Source organism: Apus apus, chromosome 4 (genome assembly GCF_020740795.1).
Source record: "Apus apus isolate bApuApu2 chromosome 4, bApuApu2.pri.cur, whole genome shotgun sequence".
Taxonomy (NCBI): Eukaryota; Metazoa; Chordata; class Aves; order Apodiformes; family Apodidae; genus Apus; species Apus apus.
In genome coordinates this window covers 84,341,988-84,366,733 of record NC_067285.1, presented here as the reverse complement: position 1 = coordinate 84,366,733, position 24,746 = coordinate 84,341,988, and the positions used below count along the sequence as shown (strand labels likewise).

At 39.4% G+C, this 24,746-nt stretch overlaps 1 protein-coding gene across 6 annotated transcripts in view; it reads right to left on the bottom strand.

The window, feature by feature from the left end:
- Window positions 1–24,746, bottom strand: part of MTUS1 (microtubule associated scaffold protein 1) — a 127,223-nt gene that overhangs the window by 61,037 nt on the left and 41,440 nt on the right. For 4 of the 6 annotated variants that reach the window (XM_051616417.1, XM_051616418.1, XM_051616420.1 and 1 more), the window contains 4 exons: window positions 14,575–14,757; window positions 10,092–10,226; window positions 6,846–6,935; window positions 5,541–5,588 (listed from right to left, as the gene is read on the bottom strand). In XM_051616417.1, coding sequence (XP_051472377.1) covers window positions 5,541–5,588; window positions 6,846–6,935; window positions 10,092–10,226; window positions 14,575–14,757 — 456 coding nt within the window. Of the gene's footprint in view, window positions 1–5,540; window positions 5,589–6,845; window positions 6,936–10,091; window positions 10,227–13,025; window positions 13,231–14,574; window positions 14,758–24,746 lie in introns of those variants that run through there. The other 2 variants (XM_051616422.1, XM_051616421.1) reach the window with 2 other exon arrangements.

Sequence of the window (24,746 nt, the reverse complement as noted above, 5' to 3'; positions counted from 1 at the left end):
TGCTTTTATAGCTGGCTCATATGTAATAGCTACACCACTTAAGAAGCTTCACTGTCTGCTTGTAAGAACATTCCTTATTATTAGCCTGAAGGCATTCTAAGGCTAGATCACGAGACAATTAAGTCATTCAGATCATCCTCATAGTTCACTTGGATGAAAAACCATCTAAAAATAGACTAAAGCTGGCTTTGTATCACAGCTAGAACGGCAACATACAAGTTTTCTTCAAGAGATTTATTTAACTATTTAACTACTACTATTTAACTATTTAACTAAATTTCCATTCTGTAGAATATTAATTATCTTCATTAAACTAATGATGACTCTTATTTCGCTGTTGCTCCAGCACACAGTTTACAAACTGTTCAAGTTTTTCTGCAAAATTTCCACTTGTTCCTTTTGGAGAGAGAGGGGTAAAGAAAAAACTGACTAACCTAACATATTTACAAAAGCTGAAGCTCCTAACACAAGAGATCAATCACTCAGTCTCAAAACATCTATATCGAAATTCCCCATTAGAACTAGTTAGAGATGCTACTTCTGTGATGTGGAAGACCTGGACCAAAATTCTCCCTCCTTTAACAAGCATTTAAGCACTGCTTTTTCCATGACTGGAATGCTTTAAGCACTGTACTAATTACTAGCTGTTAAAAGGCAGAATCTTCTTCCTAGTTTTAACTTCACTGCAGAAGATACCCAGTTTATTCCGGTGCAGAACAGGAAAGAGCTTTGAAATGTTTAAGATTATTTACCCATCAAACTGTCTCCTGTATGATTCCTAAGGGAGCTTATTTCCTACAAGCTGCAGAGTACTGTATTAGAAGATGTTGGAAGAAAAGCAGAGTTGATTCAAGAACAGAAAGTTTATGCCATGGAAAGTTTCCACATATTACCACAGAGTGCCTTATTTTTTTTTTTTAATTGGATACAAAAAACCCTTAAAATTACTGTTTAGATCATACTGAAATACAGTTTGTTTGATAACTACCATGTAGAACTCCGCAACATACACTTTTATCTTAAAAAACCCAAACAAATGGAAAACAGTTTAAGACCTCTGGGACTTTTCTATATGTATGGATGCTTCTCAACTGGGAAAAATTAGTATTACACTTAACCTTGCATCTGCAAAGTTGGGGACTCAAGAAAACCAAATATCTGTCTATATTCTCTAGTAATAATCCTAATAACAATGTCTATCTTAGCAGGAGAAGTGCATTAGAAGTGAATACTAAGATAAAGTTGTCCAAAAAGGATACTCAAAGTGCAGAGACAGAAGCACTTTTTGTTTTCTACACATTGCTAGCACCATGATCTGTGCTAGAACTGCCATCCAAAGGACTATCTTTCCTGCATTGTTTTTAACTCAGGCAAGTTCCCCAATCCTACCTACTCTATGACCAACCATATGAACACTTATGTTCTCATATGCTTGAGAACTTCTGAGTCTCCATGCAACAAGAACACAGCTTGCACTTGCTTCTACAACTTGCAAAAAACTTCTGCAAACAACAAAAATACCCGTCCTCAAAAAAACCACCAAAACCACAAACCCTTTAGAGCAGATACAAAAGGCAAAACGGAGCTAATAAGCCACTTGACCAGATATCCCTCATCAGTAGGGTAACTTGCTATACCATGCTGAAGACCACTGATGGTCAACTAGAAGAATTCTCTGAAGACCTAATATTTCACACTAATTATATTCTCATCAACTAATTATAATCTTATCGATTTTTAAAGAAGGTTTAAACTTTTTCATATAGCATCATGACAGATTTTAAAACATTTGTTGTTGTTGTTAAAAAAGCACAAGCAAAGTGAGATATATAGTAATCTCATTTTTCAAACATTGAAACTGCAAGTATTTTGAGGGTAACCTCTTCTGTATCAGGGAATCTATAACATAAGAAGACATGCTTACCCTCTGCTTCTCCTGATTTTCAGCAGTGACAACTAAGAGCATGAAAGAAATGGGTGTTAACTGAACCTCAAAGTATGCTGCCTCAAACTTCTGTTTGAACTACAGTATTGAGTTAGTAAAAGCATCCTATCCCAAAATTAAGAGTTTGGAGTGAGAAGCCAGCATGCACCTGTTCCAAGAGACAGCTTCCTGAACTGTAACACTAATACCTCAGTTTTTCATTTGAGCTTGATCAAGAAGTACTATTCACTTTTGCAATAAGCAATAGGATTGAAGCTATTCCTTCCCCCAGTGTTATATTCTTCTCAAGATGATTAAAACAAGCAGCCTTTTAACCTCTTTAAAAAACTAGGACAACAGAACACCATCTTTCATGATGGAACACATGCTGTTTATAGATGAAGCTTCTTTGATACTCATTGCTTCTATAGCCTTCAGTATCTGACTCCACTATGTATACTCCATCATAGTACAACAAGAGATGACATAAACCATACTGCTCTTACTTGGGAATACTTTATGGGTTTATCTAACAGTTGCCCTAGCTTTCTTAAGAACAGCGTCACAAGCATCAGTGTAACTTGTTACCTGTAAAACACCACACATCCCTTTCAGGGTCACTGAACAACAGGATAAAGCTTTTCAGTAAACATTTGCATGATGATAGCTTTGATTTGAATGATAGCTTTACATTCAGAACAACCGAAAAGGGCATTTGCTTTTGCTTAGCTTACGTAGTACCAGGAGTTATTGTACTGTAATCTATCCCTGACCTTCAGTCAATAATGGAGACAAGAGATTTGAATATTCACTGCATATACACACTGCACTATAATACACTGCACAGGCATTAGAAGTAAGTCACTGGATAAACAAAGGCAAGAGCACTAACTTTACACATTTTTAGAGGAAGTTTTGCATCTAATTCAAAACTCCTCAACAAACAGCAACGTTTTCTGCCATATTTGCAGGAAGACATGACAGAAAGTGTACAAAAGCACATTCTTACTTTAAGAATTCAAGTAAAACATACTATGTGCAAGAAGTAATTTTTGCCTAAGCAGTAAAGCCAGTGCTGAAGAAATATGCCACAGAACTTGTAAAAATGACTTGATCCACTGGAATATCACCCATTAAAAGCACAGAATTCACAAAAAGGAGCCTTGTGAATGTTTTAACACAAACAAAAAGCAAACAAGCTTCAAATAAGTAAGTCTCTCCAGCTCTACAGGCATACTGGCCATATGTCATGTCTGGCTTTGCATCATTGCTGAAAGTGACTGGAAAATAAATAAAGCGCACAGCCAGAGAACAGAGATCATATCCTAGAAATGCCTGCAACTTTTTCCATCCTTGAAATAATGCTAAAAGCAACATTAATGACTCAGCTACACATGTAATTAATGCATTAATACAGCAATAAACTTATTACCAGAATCCTGCCTTAAGAAGCTAGTTCTGACTATTCAGACAGAGCAGATCAGCAACAAAGAAAAGCAAGTTTGGACCTCCTCACCAAATGAGGCTAAAAACCATAGTTATCTATGGCACTGCAATAAATGAACAAAAGCTTTAGTTAGCTAAAAGTCATTAGAACAAAGCTTCACTATAATACCAAGGCCACTAAAAAGAGTGGACCCCATTCTACATGGAACCAGCTGGCATTATTTCAGTTCAATTCAAAAAAGATCATTTGTCTTTCCTTAAAATGTAAGGCATTGTACTGCAGAACATCCAAGCAGCCTCAAAATATTTTTCTGTTGGAGAAACTATCTGCAACTTGAAGATGGAAAAAAAAAAATCTTTATTAAAAGGCAAAATACTCCATCATAAAGCCTTGCATGCATAAATGAGAAATTATACTAAAGCTCTGTACAAGTTCGAAGTATATTACTCACAAGTCAAACATAATCCAATTTTGGATGCTAATTCAGTACAAGAAACAGTTCAGGTTTATTATGAAAAACTGAAATACAGCTATCCAACTGGCAAAAAATATTATGCTAAAGAGAATTTGCAAATGTATCACTACTACACTAAATTTGGACTTCATAGCAGAGTTTTTATGGCATTGACTGTAATACTTCAAGGCTATGTAGCTACACTGTTTACTAGGTTGGAAAAAAATAATCACAAGAAAAAATATATTAAGCTAGTAAAAAGGGGAGGTAGCACCAATTACTCTTCTGCATGGAAAATACAGAAAGTGCCATGCTAAACTTAGGGATAAATGAAGTTATATTTTAAGACTATCATAAGCAAGTAGAAGTGGAATACTAATTTTCTGTTTCCAGTCCAGAAATGGACTTCACTGCTTTATCATGAGTTTCTTCAACCAAGCTAATCAAGACATGGCATTTCTAACTGTATCGTCCTCTACACTCTTATATAAAAGGGTCACATAAGAGTTCATGAAACTCAGTGTTAGGCTATAGCTAAACTAACATCAGTTCAGCCAATTATCATTACAAGCAAGAAACAAAAAGAATAAGTACTTTGCACTTTGCTGTATGACAGAAGTCCTGACTCTTAACAGGAGATATTGAACAAGGTACTCTCTCACAATTAACATGCAGGCACTTGACATCCAAGAGAGTAAAAGGCAAAAGCCTTCGACTTGCATTATGACTACAAGAAATTAAAAACACACTGCCACAGCATCAGTTACACATCAGAACTGATTTACCCAATAATTCCAGGCTTAAATTTGTAACATCTGCTTGACTACAGCACCTCTTTCAGAAAGACATGTGCTATTCACTCAGAGGACACAGAGCTTTTCCAGTGATCTTCAGTATCCTTCCACAAGAGCTTTTCAATGAGTAATTAAGTACAACTAGCTTTTAATTTAGCAAATACACACTGATGCTTGGGAAAGTAATTTAGACTGCCAGCTCTTGAAAAGACCTGGAAATTGCTTCAAGTAGCAACATAATCTGAAGACTTTTCTGCCTCCTGGCAGATAGAAACTAGCACCAGGTGTCCTGACTGGCATAAACATTAGAAACAAACCCAATATGAAGTCCTTAAAACTCTGCCAGATTTTGGAATGCCATCTGCTACTTAATCAGCTGCCATTTTCCCCCATGCCATGCAAACAGACATACGCATCAACAAGATCAGGTAATTTCAGCTTCTTATTTGAGCATATTCTGCAGTGATACACAGAGACAGCTGACACCAAAAGGGTATATACCATGAACCTTCCAGAAAAACCTGTTACTCTACATGATTCTTCTATGTGCTTTATTAAAAAAGCCACAACGTATGAGCTTTAATCATTACTTACCCCACTGTGGCTAAAGAGCAAAAACTGCATTCAAGTTTCCTTGCCACACTTTTATTTGGTTACAGTTAAAACTTCCTTATGCTCCACTGAAAACCAAGTGACAGGTAGCCCAGACTGCATATTCCAAAAGCTGCATTGCCAGAAGACAGCAGGCAGAAAAATACACAAGACTCTTTACCAATCCCTTGAAAATGGAACCAGTGATGGCTTACAGAACTACTTGTTGCAAAACTGTTCTTTAAAGAAAAGAAGCAATATACTAACAGAATGCATAAACCTAATTTAAGTTGCACCAGCAAAAATGTAAAAATACATTAAAAAACTCACCAGAACCCAAACAAGATAAGCTTTGGTGTCTATTTCTTCCAGAAGTTCCTATGATGTTTAGGGAGAGGGGCGGGGGGGGAAAACAAACAAAAACAAAACGGAGAATTACACTTCAAGCCAGTAAGGGGCAAAGGAGCAGTGGGAGTGCTCTTTTTTTTTTTTTAAAGAATCTTTACACAAGCTCCTCAAACTTCACAATTTGTTTCTTTCTTGCAATGGCTTTATGGCATGTTCAACAACAAGATTTAGCATTAAAAGGTTAAACTCTTTGGAAAATGCAGGTGAATTCCCAACAACTGTTTTCCCATCACAATTATCATCCTTGGTTTAAGTGAGGTAGCACCATTTCATTTTACTCATATACAAATGCAGCTAATAAAAACCCCAATCATCTACACCACCGACATGCTCCAGTTATTTTATTTGCGTAAAGGAGATACAAATTAAAAGCACTTTCAAATGTGCTACCAATCAAGTTATATCTAACTGTAAGCACTGAGAAGGTTAATCTACCCTTAACTGCACTGTTTTAGAGCAATGTGAAATCTGACCTAAGAACTTAATTATTTCAAATTATATTAATGAAATGAGAGCACTCTCTCAGTCTGCTAAACCTAAGTGTAAAAGTCACGTGCAGAAGTTTATAAGCAGTCTGTTGACAACACCTTTCAGCCTTCCTCAGGCTTTACAAAAGCATATGATCCAATAGCAGGTATTTCAACAGAAATTAACTTGCTTTGTCCTGTTACTGTACTTGTTTCTTTCACCTCAGCCATGCAAATAGAACTTTGCTTCCAAAGTGAAAATTCTGTCTTACAGAATTTACAGCAAACTTGCCTGAGGATTCATAGCTCTTCTTTTGACTCACTCTGTTAAAAATTACTAATTTCAATTGAAAGTCAATGATAAAACAAGTATCTGACAGGCAAACAAGGTGGAGCAAATATCATCAACACTCAAAGCTGATCAGCACACTCTCACAAGAATCTTGCTTAAACAAACTTGGGAAACCTAGCCTGAGTTGTTTTGCAAGTACATCATAAGTAGGTGACAGAACATCATTTAACAGACATCAAGTATCCCAAGTTCCCATGGGATGCAAGTGTCAAGCACTTGGTGAACAGTGAATGCCTCGATTTCCCCCCCCCAGATAAAAGATACCCATAAGGAAGACCTTTCAGAGCCAGCCCCCAATACAATGAACTGCAAGTAATTACTCTGAAATCATAGAGCATAGCTGCTCTCACTGAAGACAGATATTCCAGAACATAAGTGAAAAATTTACTTCACCCAACAGCTGATTACCTCTAGCCTCACTGACTCTCCTTGCTGAATGCAGTGGTCCAGCTGATTTTGGTGTGCATTGGTTCAGTGAAGTAGGCCTGGCCTTGGCTCCTAGAAGTAGAAGCTTAGATCAGCTTTAAAAATACAACTATGCCAGCAATATGCCTAATATTACATATTTACAGTTAATTGTAAGATGCATAAATCTGTTCAAATAAACACAAAGAAAGACCTTACAGAAAATTTAAGCTATATTTAACTTTGCTTTACCAGAACTTACATTGGAAGAAATACAGAAACAGTTTTAATAAAGCTTTTAAACAGAAAAAAAACATTTGTAAAGATGTCACTTAAACACTAAGATGTAACTACCTAAGTCTCAAAACACCAGCAAATACAAGTCAGCATCAGAAACACTGGCTGAAAAGGACCTCTGCAGGCCAGCTATCCAGCCTCCCACTCAGAGCAGAGCCAACTACCAAGATGAGATCAGTTGACCATGCTTTTGACTAGCTGAGCCTTGCAAACTCCCAGGAAGGCAACATTTTGTAATAATTTCCCATTGCCACATTATCTGGCAGCACTACTACGAGTTTGGCACCATCACGTTTGTAGCTGTCCTTTTCAAGTTATTGTGGACTGTTACAGTATTCCCCTTACTCTCCTTTTTGCCTGACTAAACAAGCTCAACTCACTCGACTTTCCTCACAGGCCATGTGTTCAGAGACCCTAACCATCTTCCTAAGTCTCCAGTTGACACTTCAGTTTCAAAAAAAACAAACCGAAACAAAACCAAAATCCTCTTGAACCGGGAAAGCCGCAAAGCACAAGAGAGTAGTCCCAGTAACACCAAGCCGAGGCGGAAATACCAGCTTCAAGCCACACTGCTTTCCCGGGCAAGTGTGCTGGTTCGGTTTGGCAGTTTTTGGTAGCGGGGGAGGGGCCCCAGGGGTGGCCCCTGTAAGAAGCTGAAAAGCTCTTCCAGCTCCGAAGCAGCTGGCAAGGCTGAGCCATTAGAGAAACAATGGATGCACCTCTGTGATTAACATATGAAAGAACTGGTAAGATCTGAAAGCAGAGAGCAAGAACAGGAGCTGAGCTGGAGAGGTGAGAGCAGTGCCAGAGGAGAGTTCCCGAGGTTGGTGAGGAAGGGGAAGGAGGTGCCCAAGCAGAAGACCCCCTGCAGCCCATGGCAAGGTGGCAGGCTGTGCCCCTGCACTCGTGAAGGAGCATGGCAGAGTATCCCTTTAAAGCGCCTGAATGGATGAATGTGGACCTGCAGCTGATGGACTTGGATCTGCAGCCATGGAAGACCCCATGCCAGGGGAGGTGACTGTCCCCGAAGCAGCCTGTGACTCTGTGGGAAGCCCACACTGGAGCAAGTCTAGGCCTCGTGGGAAGGACTCATGTTGAAGAGGTTTGTCAAGGATCTGCTCCCATGGGAAAGCAAGGAAGGACTGTAAGGAATCCTTCTCCCTGAGGAGGAAGAAGCAGCAGGAAGCACCAGACTGTGGACTGACTCCGAAACCCATTCCTTGTCCCCCTGTGCCTCTGGGGCGAAGAAGGTAGAGAAATCGGGAATAAAGTAATTTGGGCCTGGGAAGAAGGGAGGAGTGGGGTAACATATTTAAGCACTGCTTTTTGTTTTGCCTGCGTCCTGTTTATACTTGATTAGTGACAAATGAAATCGGTATTTTTTCACCAAGTCTGTTTTGCCCGTGACCATAAATGGTGAGTGAAACCCTCCTTGTCCTTTCTCTCGACCTACAAGCTTCTAGTTCACTTTTGTCTTCCCCATCTGACAGTGTGTGGTGGAGGGATGGTCAGTGAGTGGCTGTGTGGTTGGTTCTTGGTTATCTGTCAGGCTCAAACCATGCCAGTGATGAACACACACTTCTAACACCCAGGTCACTGAAGATGTTGAGCAAGGCACAGTTGTGCTGCACGTGTTTGACTATTAACAGAAAGCCTCAGCTCGTCAGCCAGCTATATAACTTACGTTTGCTTCAAAGTGATTTACAGTTTGTGGCAAATTCTGCTTCTTTTCACTGTGTAGCATTTTAGTGTGTCATTATTGCATGACATTTGGCAGGCATCTCTTCTATTTGTTTTCAAGCATGTTACATACCAGTTTAAAACTTAAGCCCAAAGCAGAAGCATAGTATTTAATTAGGTTTATCCAATTACAATAACCAGTTCACCACAAAGGTGGTCACAAGCAAGCTGATTATAACTAGGATTTAGGAGAGAGACAACAGGCTTACTTATCTACTCCCATTATGTCTTTAATTTTGGCCACAGAATGAGCTGTAAACTGCTGCTCGTGGCTTAAGTGTAGAAGTACTGTTGGCCAATCAAGGGGTCCTGGCTTGAATATGAATAGGAACCACAACAGCATATAATAACAAGGCCAGAAAGTACATTTAGTGTTTCCTTTAGCACCAGATGAAGGACAATTGTCTTATCCCCCCTGAAGTCAGAGTAAACCTCTGCTTCCACTTCAGCCAGTAAGAAGAACATGAAGAAAAAACAGCATGAAGAGCTAAGCTGCTTCTGGGACTTTTAATTCATTTACAGAAGAAGATACTTAATCTAATACCTTATGGAAAAATAACATCCCCATCCCCAAAGGTCACTACTGTCCTAAAAGAGGTCAAGATAAAGTATGCATGAGGACAAGGACAACCATACACTCAGGATAAATTCCCTGCAGATCACCAGTAGCCACAAAGTCTGTGCCTGAGCTTTGTGACAGAAGTCTTAGTAAATGAACCTGCCACATAGCAAAGTACATGAGTGCCTGTGCTCTAACAACCGCAGCCACATCACAGTGCAGACCTCCTCATTTACCCGAAATACCCCAGTTAGCTATGACAATACAAAGGACATTTTAGCCTTCCTATGAAATCATAGAATCATAGAATCCTAGGGGTTGGAAGGGACCTGTAAAGATCATCTAGTTCAACCCCTCTGCCAGAGCAGAGTCACCTAGAACACATCACACAGGAACGCATCCAGGCGGGTTTTGAAAGTCTCCAGTGAAGAAGACTCCAAAACCTCTCTGGGCAGCCTGTTCCAGTGCTCTGTCACTCTCACAGTAAAAAAATTTTTCTTCCAAAACCTCAGGCACCACGGATGTGATTTTACTTCCTTACACTATTTTCTGAGACCAGTGTTTGATAAGCACTGATGCAGGGGAAGCCACCTGCAGAAGTAAGATATCATAACATTACTAACTATACAGATCTGTTGACAGAAAAACTGTACCTTTTGGAGTTGACTTCAACGAGTGTAATCTAGGTCTTGGTACTGCTTTCAAAGGCACAGATCCCGAGGTACCATTTCGGCAGGCTGGTTTTGAAGGCCATTCTCCATTCTTGATGATGACTGTGGTACTTGCAGCTGCAACACAGAACAACAAAGAAATTTGCTCAAGGCAGAAAATTAAATACTGAAACAAGTGTGTTTTACCGAAGGTCAAAATCAAGAGAAACACATGTTGGAATAAAAATATTACGACCACCTCTGACATCTTCAGTACAGACTGATGACCAGATCAGTCCATCACTTCTCAGAACTAGACATACTGCTTGGAACTATGCATAAAAGAGGGATTTATCAAAAAAAAGTATATTAATCAAGACACAGAAGTCAAAATCTGAACTTGCTGGAGAAAGCAAGAGCAGAGCACAGTTTAAGACAAGAAAAAGCATCATCAGTACACAAAGATGTCCTTGCCTGAGAATCAGCTGTTAAAAAAAAAAAATCAAACAAAACCAAAAAACTGACAACTTCCTCATACAACACCTTCCCCTCTTCTCTCTCATTTGAGCCAAGTACTCTTTTTCAAAGATATAGTGCCCACACCAACAATGGACTCTGCCCTCCCGGCATGGCACTAGAAAACATGAGAGCCCAACTGCATTCACCGGCTATCAAACAAGTTCTAAGAAAGGTTCCTGTCATCTCCATTCATACCAGCAACCTCCTCAGAGACGGCAGACTCTGGATCTGGAGACTGTGACAGACCCAAACTGGGAAAGGCAGAACAACAAGCAATTGCTACCTCACATAAAAATCAGGTTTCCAACTCACAGTTTAACAGTTGCTGAAGATGTTTTGTTCCATTTCAAAGGAACTTTGAGAGATGTTTGAGGTCTTTGTCACAATGAACATTTTTCCTTGAAAAAAAGAAAACTGAAATTTGGGGATACCAATATTCTATTTTTCCAGAAAACTATGAAAACACTTCTAAAGTATAAATTGAGTACACTTTGGCTTAGGTACTAAAAAATTATGTATACCAACACATAAGATTAAGAAACTAACACTGCATTTACCAGAGACAAGCAAAAACTATGTCACACCAGAAGAGTTAGTCATAATGTTGCTTTTTTCTATAGTCATTCAATGGAGGGGGGAACAAAAGAGGGGGAGGGACATCATATAACACCAGGTTTGCCTCCAATTGGTATTTTGATGAGGCTGATTTTTTTAAAGGTAAACTACACATCTAATATTGTTCATCAAAGATGGAACATGAAGAATTGAGATTATTTTCATATCGTTAAATGCTCTGTTATACACCATATAAGAGAATTGCTTCAAAAAGATGTTTTTTGGTCACTAATCAATACATTTTCAACCACAGAAAGAGGGACAGAACTGCTTTCCCGTTAGAAATATATGTAACTGAAGTCCTCCTTTTTTTAAGTCACATAAGTTGTAGCCTCACTAAAGGCATAAAAGCTAAGTATTAGCAAAAAAACCCTATACATACTTAATAATTTGTGTAACACATCAATAACATTCTGTAAGAGTCTGACACTAATCAGTATCAGATTATTCAAGCCAATTTGTTTTAGTAAAGCATAAATTGTGAAGCAGTCCTTAACTTTCTCTGTAAATCACTAAATTAAGGCTTGTTGCTCAGAGTTCTCTGCAAGCAGCCAACAACTGCCTAAGAACTGCTGTTGCTACCTTCTAAATCAGAAAGATGCCACCGAAGTAACACCTCAGGTAAGCAAGCACACTTCTGCTGCAGGACTAGCTAGGACACTGCTTTGTCCTATTAGAAGCTATGGAGTCAGATAACAGGCTGTGTGCAGAAAAAAAAGCAAATTTGGTCACTGTACAATTCAAAGACAGTTAATAATAGAATCAGGAGTAAATACTGCAATCTTGAAAGACAGGCATAAAGTAATTCCACCCTAACTAAGATCTATAAGGTTTAAAACTTCAACTCATTAAATGAATTTTAGTGAAGTATTGGCTGAAATCCAGCACCAGGTCAAATGCTAGGATCAGCTTTTTAACTTCTGAAACACTATTGCCTTTAAATGCTAATGCAGTTCAAATTTGCATTCTTGTTCTTAATCTCAGAGATAAACATTTTGGTATGTTCAAAGGACATTATTTTCAGCTCAGCACTGCTATTGAGAAGATCTGTCTGCAGTTAAAATTTCAATTTTTCAGTGCTCAAACAGATAATTTGCACGCAAAATATACTGTCATTAAAACAGCATTTCAAACTTAATGATTTCCAAACTTCTCAAATTGTAAGTCTTCTCAAAACATTCCTCATGTTGTCACAGGAAATTGCCAATCCAAGGACTTCCCATAACAAAGGGCTGAGTTGACACAGCAGGAGAAAAGCTCTCCTTTGTAATTCTCTTCTCTGCTAACACAAGGCAAACTTCTTAAACAAAACAAGCTAAACTACTTTGTCAATTTAATACTGTTGACAGGACCTCAACAGTTTGTCATAAATTTCATTAAAATAACAGCATAAGCCTCCCATCTTGATCTTTGTGTGTACCACCAATCTAATAAAAACATTTTGTTTAAAAATACAGGTTATTTTTTTCCTGATGTTATTCTGTGGTAGAATAAATGAAATAACAAAAAAAATCAAAACCAGAACTGTGCTTAATACTAGAGTACAAAGTAAATTCATTAGTTCTTTCCCATTTGATTCAAAGTAATGAAAACTTCAGTTTACTAACATATGAATTATATGTCATCTAAACTCCTTATACCCACAAAACCTGACCATCATAAATAATTCTCACCAAGTGTAAGAAACTAACTGAAGAAAAATAATCTCACAGCAAATCAGTAAGCCAAAACCATACATTTACCATCCACCAAATACAACAAAAAACATGCTTTAGAATAGAAATAAAAAGAAATAAAACCTACTTTTTTTTCCGGTAAACGTGGCTAACAAAGGAATAATACAAAAGCTGTAAGATCCCACTACCAGCAGCGTCAATAAGGTAATATCATAGTGGCTTCCTGAGTCAGTCGGTGGTGTTAGTGTAGAATTGATGAAAACAACAGGAGAAAAATTAGTATCTGTGCAACTGCGGAGCCCTCCTGGTATAGTCATTTAAAAAAGATCAAAGCAAGCTTAAAGCCAAAGAGACTGCAGCCATGCTCAGCCTCTCATATTGCTCAGGCTGGTTCTTCGTGAATCGAAGCGGAAAAAATTGTAAAGCTTGAAGGCAGTGAACAAAACAGATTAAAGCAGCTAGCAAATCAGGCTCAATAAGGAGTCATCTGTTTGGATACTTAATCTGAAAACACTTCGTTATGAAGCAGTGACCCTTTCCTTTGTTACATGAGTGGGTAAAATAAAGAGAAGACACAGCTGCTTTAATAATTCCATATACAGTGCTAAACCTGAACAGCAAAAGTCAACATGGCTGTCACAGTAACCAAACCGACCTGATTACACAGGAACATGCACTGCATATTTTATTACGCATAATCTTATTCCTTTGAGGAATATGTTAGCTCTTAGTTTTTTAATGAGGGCACTACAAGGAAAAAAAAAAACACAGAAACAAGAGAAAATTTAATTATATATGAATGTACGCCTATGCGCATACATAAGCTATAGGCATATGTTAAATCACAGTTCTCTTTTCCAGTCCATTGAAGACAGATATAAATTGACACCTGGCACAAAGGAAAGGCCCTTGCCCAGTCTCCAAGATGTAACAGATGTGATGATAACAGAATATTTGAATATACTTATTTGAATACACATAGCTGGGAAGACTGATATGCCTGACAGCCAGTTGTGTGTTATTTCCTTCACATTTTTGCCCCTACAACTTCTGCAACTGCTGGTACAGGCCCTTTGCAGAGCTTCAAATCAAAGCTTGCTCTATCCTCTCCAGTTTTAATCAAGAAGAATTTGGTTCGAGTCATACATCAATGCTTACAATTATCTTAGAAATTATAGAAGTCTACTTGCGTGAAGTTTAACCTTCTAAAAGCAGTTTCACTCACCTGTTTTTATCTCATCTACGCTTTTTGTCTTAAAACCCTGAAAATACATATATTCTAGTTCGAAAAATGTAGTATAAAAAACCTGTAACACGTTCTTCCAAATATGACAGGTAATCCACTCACACCACTCGGACATAATTTCTTATTAAACTGCATGTAAACACAAGGAAACTTTTGCTTGGGAAGATCCGCTGGTTTTCTGATGTTTCAGGACAGAAAAAGAACTGCTACTGAAACCTCTACCCATCAAAACAAAATCCAAGGTTTAAATCTCCTTCAGATGGCACAACTCATTAAGTTGTACATTAAGAGGCAAGAAGAGTAAGACCTAGAACTAATATGAAGTAGCACAATGAGAATTAACACAGGCCTTTGTTAGATAAAACTCCCTTCAAGACGATTTTTTTCAAAGAGCAGTTGTTTCTGGCTATCAGTTAAAACCCATACTTACAGTTACTGCTGAAAAGACTTCTCTCACTCTGAGTGCTGCTGACTGATGAGATGCTAGGTGTTCTCTCAAGCACTGTTCTTTTGACAGGCACTTTGGATTTGGCGAGCAGTTTACTGGAGCTAGCCCAGGAGGCTGGAGAATTTTTCACGGAGGCATGCTTCTCTCTTGGTAAAGATCCTACACCTGTCAAATGGGGTGAAAGGGGGAGGGAGCAAAAAGAACAAAAGGAGTTGGTAAGAAGCTGAAAAGACTGCTTCTTCTACGTATATGCCTACAAGCAAGAAGATTTACACATTTAAAAAACATAGAAAAAGGCTTAATCTACTTCATATTGACATGGTAAGTAATGCTGTAATGCAGAAAAACCAGTTTCAAGGATTTTAAATGATCCCGTTTTACCTGCATATTGACCTCAGGAACAAGTCAAAAGCCTTGGAGACTGTTCTTCAAGGCAGACCCACAAACAAAAACGCCTTACTAGCATTCTCCTACCTCTGTGTATTATGGTTAGCTGAACTGGCAAACCCATAAAAATACACCCTCCAGCTCAATGACAAGTCAAGAAAGATTTTGTTTGTTTCCTACCCACAAAACCGAGATGTCACCCTGCTTAACAGAGCACCCAAGAATCACATCCTCCCAAGGACAAACACAGCGTAAGAGTATTTGTTGTACTCACAAAATATACTGATAAGCGACTAGTTCTGCAGACCTAGTTAAAGAATACTCCCTGGACCAAGTTCTTAATGGCCAACTGGTACTGACACATTTTTGTATTAATTGCTGTTTTCATTTGAGCTTGTTGAATACAAATGCCCAACAGCTAAGTGAATCAAATAAGAAAAGTATCTGTATAGGAGATAGGTGTGCACCTTCTTCGCACCGGTGCTCACTCTTGAACTGCTAGCAAAGCAATTACATTTCTGCAAGAAAATCTGAGTTTAGATAAAGTAAAATTTTAGTTTATTTCTTAAAACTGTGCACCCAGATTAAAACTACAATGGTCCAAGGGAAGTTACATACACAGTCTTGTCTTGCCAGCACTGAGTTGACTTCTGTCAGCTCTTACATCATGATCTTTATACAGTCCTCTGAATAGCTACGGAAAAGAGGTTTTCATTTTTGTACAGAAATTAGAAGAGGAAGATTACAGCCTTCTATGTGTATTTAAAATATAAAATATTTTAACTTCTGATGGCACTGCCATTTTCAAGTCTGACATATGACAAAATTAACTCGTAATTCTACTTCAATCATCAGTTTTGCTGCAGGATCTCCACACTAAAATACCAACGACCAAGAAACCATCAATTTGTACTAAACCAAGAAAGCATGACATTAAGGGGATTACATTAAGGTTTAGGCAATACACCTAGGCCAATGTCGGCTTTTCAACAGTAGGTGGTGTGACAGGATTAGATACCTTCCTGTACTAGTGCTGTTCCTGTTTTTGCATACTTTATACAGGGTATTTTGAGGCAAATTATGTCCAAGCTACTCCCCTCAGTTCAAATCAACCTGGCAACAAAAGCCCTACATACAAGATACACTAAACATGCATTAGGATATTATATAATACTGGTCCCTGAATATAACACACACATGTTAATTAACGTGCTTTACATCAGACCTCTCTTTGGAGATGCACCTTTCATACTCGTTTGGCAATAGGAAGCATAACAGCGATGCGGTATACGGCAATATTATAACCCGGTATTAAACCTCCGAGACCAAATTATCAGCCATCTTTTAGAATTTGTTCTAATGTACTGCCACGGACACTGGAGTTTACCCAGGTCGCCGCCAGCCACAAGCTCACCCCTCCTGAAAACCCCTCTGAAGCACAGCGCCCCAGGGAACCGAGCTGAACTCATCTGCGTGTCCGGCCTCAGGCCGCGCCGCCCTGTGGGGCCAGGCCGCGCCGGGCCTCGGCCGCCGGCGGGAAACGCCCGGCTCTCCCGGGGAAACCTGCCCCGGGATGCCGCCCGCCCCTCCCGGGGAAACCTGCCCCGGGATGCCGCCCGCCCCTCCCGGGGAAACCTGCCCCGGGATGCCGCCCGCCCCTCCCGGGGAAACCTGCCCCGGGATGCCGCCCGCCCGGCCACCCCGCCCTTCGGACAGCAGCCTGGCTCCCAGGCCGAGCCGCTGAGGCCCCGCTGCCCCCACGCTGCCCCAAGCACGCAGGGATGAAACGCTGCCGAGGCGCCCGGGAAGGGCCCTCGAGTTGTTCTGAAGGACAAACCACACAAAAGTTACCGTTTGCTCCTCCACAAAACCGAGCACCCGGCTTGCAGCTTTCACCTGCAAAATTGACATTTCACAGCCAATGAAAAGGATTTTTTTTTGTCTTAAATAATGCTCTAGCAGGGGGGTCTGGACTAGATGATCTCCAGAGGTCCCTTCCAACCCCTACTATTCTGTGACCAAAAAAAAAATAATAAAATAAAACTGTGACATCGGAACTTTATACAAAATCTGATGGCTTTCTAAAACTTCTCAGTGTTTTCTAAAAGCTTGTTTCATTAATGGATCAACATACCAGAAAAGTAAATAACCCAGACCCATCAGAAATTCCTTGTCTAAATAGCCTCTCAGCAAAACAAAGTGCAAAAAATGAATAAAACTCCATGTCCCCCCCAAACAAACAAACCACCAAAACAAAACACAAACCCCAATAAACAAGAAAAGGCCTGCTGCACAAACACTGGATGCTAAGTTTGTGTGACTTAGTGAATTAATGCTTTACATTTCAAAATGCAGCTAAAGGAACAAATGCAGATTATCAGCTGCATCTTCTTATTTAAAGATTAAGGTAAGGTGCTTAATGGCTAATGTGCTAGACTCATTCATCCAGTTGAAAAGGTAGAGGAATGAAATCCTGCTTTCTTCAGAAAGCTCTAGGATGTCCTGTTTCAGAAGCACATCAAACAGATGACCTTCACTCTTCCCAGCTCTTCTACTGCTCAGTGCTTTTCTGCATGGCTTTTATTGAAGTAATTACTCAAGCTTTCAAATATATTTTTCAAAAGCCCATTTTGAGGGAGAACTTCAAGTCATAACACAAGACAATTAAGCAACTACTCTAGGTGTTACTTCAACTACCAACAACGGTTTCACAAAATATTTTTACAAGTGCCATTCCCTAAGAAAAGAACTGCACAGAATTAAATGCAAAGGTTTTGGAGACAGAAGCAGGAAAATATGGTATATAAACAAACATACTAAAAATAAACACAAAAGCAGGATATTTAGTAAAACATTATTATAAGACAAGCAATAGCATGAAAGTAACAGGCTTTCATCAGCTATTTAATCTAGTCACTAAAGCAGAATACTAGAAATATCACATTCCTCTACAGTGAGGTAATGAGTTGGCAGTTCTTTAGAAAAAAGTGTCTATGCAACAACCATGTTACTTCAAGTATGTTGAAGTATATCTTGTATTGGAATGGAAATAAGCAAAGAGAAAAGCACATTTTTCAAGAAGCTCTGAAGTCAGACTTCCTATCCTTACTTAAATAATCATCCTCTTATATCAATCCCTCGTAGGTGTTTATTGTCAAGAATAAATTAAGGCTTCCTTTAAATAGCACTGGAGCCTAAAATATTAAAATTGAGAGAACAAACATACACTGGTAGTGGTGAACTTGGGCCTTTGTTGACACCAGGTAGATTGTAAATCTGAATACATGTTCACCAATTCTGAGATTCAGTGTCCACCATTTCAAACCATATTGACACATTTCACATCTAGAACTGAGCACAGAGCAACTAACATTCACAGCTATAGGATGCCTGGAAAATGAGTGGTTGAAGGCCTTTCCCAAACAAAAACTTAGGACAGACTAAGTTCAAAAGGAATCTCTGAAATAATGTTTTGTTGTTGCTGGTTTTGTTTAACCCTAAGGCTAATGTCAATAGTGGGTTTGGCCTTTCATTGCCTTATCTCTTGCTGAATTTTGGATTTTTGTCTTAAACTTTCTTACTTTAGAAACCCAGAGGGATCTATTTTAGAAGTGCTAAATTTCTTAGCTTTGGAAAAAAAAAAGTATGATTAAAAAAAAACCAGTCTAAACCTAAAGTACAAGGCCTTTAAAAAGCAAGACAAGTACACTTTCAATAAAACATGCTGTTTCTTGGCATCTATTGAAAGGAGCAAGTAAATAACGGAAAGACAAACTGGACTTCGGTATTGTGTCCAGCAGACTGATCTTAAAGTTATAAGAGAGTTTACAGTAGCTATTTTGAGCATGGTAAAGCAGCAGCAATACTAACAGATTTCTGATGGCTGCAAGCTCCCCAGGTTACCTGATAGCTATTCTGTAATATTATTGATATTATATTATGCTATAGGTATCAGTGCCCCTTCAAGGATTAAAGAGTGGTTACAGCGTGTTTTGTAATTCTGCTGAAGATTTATAGATAATCTCTTCGTAGTTCTCACTTCCTTTTAAAGTCTCAAATTACTTACCAAAGGCAGGACACAATTGTGTTATGTTGCTAGCAATGCCTGAACTACTAAACATAAACATGGACCAAGACACAGAATGTTCAGTTACTGCTGGGACTTGAAATATTTACATAAGAGAGATTTTTTTGTTTAGGGAATAACAGTTGATCAGAGAACAGTTTACATATAAAGGCAATTACTAATTCCCCATCTGATGCAGACTTCCACAGTATTGTTCCCATACACCTACAATCTTTAGGAAAGTGCTGTTCTTTGGCACTGGTATCAAGGAACCAGCAGCAAACTGGTGCCACAAACATAACCAGGCTTCCAGCAGCCACATGGGTAGGTGTTCCTCCACTTGCAGCTCAATATTTTCAGACTAAAACTAGAAAACTGATCAGCAGTGGTACAGAGCATTATATTAGCAGTTAAGAACTGCTGGGTCCTGCAATTCAGTCACAGACTTGGGGAAGAGTGGCTGGAAAGCTGCCTAGCAGAAAAGGACCCAGGGATGTGGTTGACAGCCAGATGAACAAGAGCCAGCAGTGTGCTGAAGTGGCAAAGAAGGCCAACAGCATCCTGACCAGCATCAGGAATAGTGTGGCCAGCAGGAGCAGGACATGATTGTGCCGCTACACTCAGCACTGGTGAGGCTGCACCGCAACTACTACAGTGAGGGGCCAAGAAGTGAACACAAGGACATTGAGCTGTTGGAGTGTGTCTACAGAAGAGCAACCAAGCTGGTGAAGTCTGGAGAACAATTTTTACATGGAGCAGCTGAGGGAACTGGGTTTGTTTAGTTTGGAGAACAGGAGGCTGGGGGGAGACCTCATTGCCCTCTACAGTTACCTGAAAGGAGGCTGTAGGGAGGTGGGGGTTGGCCTCTTCTCCCTAGTGAGTAACAACAGGATTAGAGGAAATGGCCTGAAGTTGTGCCAGGGGAGGTTTAGACTACGTATTAGGAAAAAATTCTTCAGTTAGGCACTGGAACAGGCTGCCCAGGGAGGTAGTGGAGTCACCATCCTTGGAGGCATTGGTTTTTTGTTTGTTTGTTTGTTTCCTGCCTGGGTGGACGGTTGGACTCAGGGATCTTAGAGGTCTTTTTTCCAACCATGAAAATTCTGTGAGCCTGTGAACAACCAAAGTAACTCTTTTCATTCTCTCAAACCACTGCCACTGTAAGAAAAGTGATTGGGATGTTTTCAGTTTGGGGAAGAGGGAAAGAATAACATTCATGTAAAATCTACTATTAAATTTCACTGATTTCCCTTCCTATTTGGCCCAGTTTGGCAGACTACTTCTTAGATAAACCTTCCACAACCACAGAGACTCCTCCTTTCCTGGTCTTCCCTCAGGCTCAACTTCTTGCATTTTGATCTTTCCAGCACCTAGAAAGAGCCCTTCTCATCCCCAGCCTCAAAGCCAAAATCACACCTGCTCTCCCCACCTTCCGTACTATCTGCCACCATGCTGCCTGCTGGATTTACTCAGTTTTAGCTTTTTACTTTTTTGTAGGCTGAACTATAGCAGCTCCATGAGAGACCATGTCCACACAGTCATGCTGCCATCCCCCACAAGCCCAGACAGAGCCAGTCTCTGAATGGCAGGTAGCTTTATACCAGCTTCGCAGGGCAGCTGCACAGTGGTAGCAAAGCCCACTCCACCTTTGCCAGGAGACTAAGCTGCTTGCATCCTGACTTAAACAAACCCCAGCCATCAGCTATTGGGAAGTTCTGCCTGTTTACAAGTAGTAGGCAATAAAAGAAGTCAAATCAATGTAGTACAAGGAATTCTGAGACAAAGAACACCACCAACCTCATCCAATTACACTTTTCATTATTGTCTAGCTCTTCGTACCACCCTCATGTTGTGTAAACTCCTTCATGTTCCACACAGATTTTTTTGATAGTTTGCAGCTTTTATACCCACATTATCTATGAATATTCTATATTTTCTGCTGCAGAGGTTTGTGCATTCCTTGCATGATGGAGGAACCTCACTGTAGGAAAAAAATTACAGTCTTCAGGAAGGAAGGATTCCTATTTCTCTCCTCCTTTATCTCCACCCTGAGAGAATTCAGAACTAACCAATACAGGTGAAGAGTTAAAGACACACCAGCATGTCCTAGCAAGTAAATGACGAGGTACCAAGAAATTCCCCTGCAGGGAAGTGGTGCACACCTCACTCTTAAAGGAGAATGTTCTTACAGATGCATCCATATTTCTGACAGCACTGATATGTGGACTGTTAGTAACACCCTCTGCAAGTATGGTCATGTTTCTTGCTGTCGGTATAACACATTAAAACCCTGATGTGACTACAAGACACCAGTACAAAGTCTGGGAACATATGAGAAAACTTTCTGTGTATCGTCCTGATGGCACCAGAAACAAAGCTAACAGGATTAAATACTCCATTCTGGAAGCTGGAAGTCAGCATACTGGAAATACCATAGGCTTTGGAATAAATTAATTTTCAGAAGTTGCCACCCACAAAACAAAAGTGATTATGCTGAATTCAGATTGCATCATTTTATGGCTCCTTTCTGACTTTGAAATGTTAATTGACCATTCTGTACCCAAATAACCAACACCTGGGGCAGAGACTTAGAAGTCAATGCTTAGCACAAGGACATACTCCTCCAGGCAGCTTCCAGTAAGCCACTCCTGTTGAGGATGACCAGGAAGTGAAGGCAGTGGAGCTCTCTGAATGAGGATCGCCAAAGAGGGACGATAGACAAGCTTTATATCATACTGTTAGAAGGACAAAAAATGTTGTTGGGTAAGTTCGTGTATGAGGAACCTGCCTTTAGAATCCATAAAAAAACCTGGCTGTTCTGCAAAATAACAAAAAGCATCAAGAGTAGTTGATATTAAATTCAAAGCTTGATTTATAGACTGTTGTATTTCAGATTTGTTAATGAGAAAGTATATGGGCTACCTTTGAAGCAAATCTGCAGTTCAGCATTTTGAGAAAACCTGAACTTTCTGGCCAGAAAACCTGTAAGTTATGTTTGCCTTTTAAAATACTTTGTTTCCTCTTGGCAGCATGTCAATCCAACTTGAAAGAGTCACATGGTAGATAGCAGGAATAATACAAGCTGAAAAGTGATTTGCAGTAACCAAGTTTGGTTTAGCTCCTGGATCAGTGTCAGAATACAGACAAAGATTGTGAGAACACGTATGGATACTAAATTGCTTTAATTGTGCTTCACTAGGATTGTGAAAGGCTATACCAAAAAGTCTTGAATTACCAAGTTTATATATAAGTTTCTAGCTGTATGAAAACCTGTTGTAACCAATTGGTTTCAATTTTCCATCTGAAAAGTCTTTCTTTGTGCAATAAATAGCAACAACACTAAAAAATGAACAGCCTTCATCTGTTATGGCCTACTTGGGTTCTAACTTCAGAAGTTTCTCTGAATTACACATTTAAGCATAGCATCACACCAAAATGCAACAGAAAGAATTTAGCATGTATGAACTAAGAAGCAAATCAGTATTTCAAAGTATGACTAAACCTTCTGTAGTCTAATGCAACTTTAACATATTTCCTATAGCATATGGGGAATTACTTTTTCCATGCTTTAGTTAGCTGCTTAAAACTGGAAAAGTCCTTCAGTATGATCTTTCATAAGAAAAAGGTCTCACTTGTCAAAAATCATCTTTAAGGCACCACAGAATTCAGACAGAGTTTCTTTACACCTAAGCTTTCATTACTCTAGTTAAATGCTATGAAAATACTAGCAAGCAAAAGAGGGCATACCACTGGACTAGACTCATGGAAAAGATGAGTAAAGCACAGGGTTCTACTTCATTATTAGTGACTTGAGTCAGAGACAAAATGGTACCTGAAGTGTCAGAAGTAACTGTCAGATGGTGAAAGACATTTTGGTTACAAAGATGATTTACAGGGTTTCCATTTATTTATTGAAATCTTCAGCTGGAGTGGAGGAATAATATTCTTGATGTCTTGATATCCCCAAATAGTTCCAGTTACATGTAAGGCTTGACAGAACTCTCATAGCTGAGATCAACAGTATGAATTTTCATACAGTGGGAAATAACTGAAAGCAATGGTCTTATTTTAAGGCAGAAGTCTAAGTGAAGTATTAGCATATAAGAAATCTTAAATTGCAGGTAAACCTCCATTCCTTTATATGCTTATAGGTAGGTTGCAGGCAACACTAAGAAAAAAACAGCAGTGGTGGGCATTTATATTTTTATATCTAAAGCAAAGAATTTGTATTCCTATTTTATGCTGTTCAAACAAACAGCAAACCATTTTCTGTGGCTCAGACTGTAAGTGCTTCCATCCAACTGTATGGGTGGTAGCACATGGTTCCTGGAGCAGGCTGACAGTACAAGAACTTGGAGTGACATTCCATGGGACCACCAAATCTCCTTGTCTTCTCCAGTTCCCCTCCACCCATCCAATTCAAGTGAAAGACATGACCCTTCCCAAACCATAATACCTCAACTATTATCAGGCTATTACTCCTCCACAGTGGTTATGTACATCCAATTAGAAGGCTGTGTGCGTTTGCCGGGAACAAAAACAATAGTTGCTTTGATTTCTGGACTGGTTCAAAGTCCTGAACCAGGTCTCCAAAATTACACACGCCTTCCAGTACAAACCAGGTAACTCAAACACTTTGTGTCTTGAATTCTAATAAATGTTTTCACTGGTACAAAACAAACATACCAAAGGTATACTGCCTGCCATCCAGTACTACAGGAATTCATGCACACCAGCATGGAATTCTGTAAAGAATTAAGAAGTTCATTTGAGAATAAGTATGTCATTGCAGGTCATTCTCTTACAGAGAAATGGAGACCAGTAGTTACAGAAATCATTTTCAGGCAGCTAGCTTGCAACTGTGACCTGAGTTATAGATTTGCTGCAGAAATGGGGCTTTGCCATTTCAAAAACCACTTTGGTACACTGAATTAAGTTGGGCTCACCTTTAAGAGACACAATTTCTAATTCAGCAAAAACTCCAAGATACACCAATACTGTTGAATAGTGGTCAGCAACCATTTTGAATTAAAAAAATATAAAAGTTATTCCTATCTTATCATGCTCTACAAATTATTTCACAAAAATACAATGCTTAAGATGCGAGTTCTCCTCTCCTGCTGTCTTCTGCTCAGCAGAGGACCAGGGAACTTTCTTAGAAGAAATGCTTCCTATTAGGTTAGTGCATTACCACAGAAAACTTAGTTTATAAGCCAAAAATTCACCAGAATCTCAACTTCTGCCAAGTTGCAACTGGTATTTTATACAGGACATTTTTTTCCTCTCTCTCTTGGCTGTAGGGAAGTTTCCTGCTTCCCACTCAAAATGACAGTGCATGATATAATCCACTGCTCATGAGCTCTTGATTATTCTGGGAATGCTACATATACTAAATACACTTTGAACAGATGGACTCCTCTCCCTCCACATACACCTGTGAGACATGATGCAGAGTTACACTATCAATTCTCTTGTTCAAGGTATTTAATGGACTTACTACACTGATTTGTCTTCTTGCCCAAGCACTCGAAGACAGCCAGCAACTGGTTAAGACTTTGATGCATTTATGTTAGCACCCCAGGACATCAACAAGGTTGTTAGGATTTGAACATTTTTACGACTCAGCTTGACAAATATCTGAACAACCTAGTCTGAATTCATTGCTGACCCAGTTACAGGCAGAAGGTCTGGACTAGGTGAC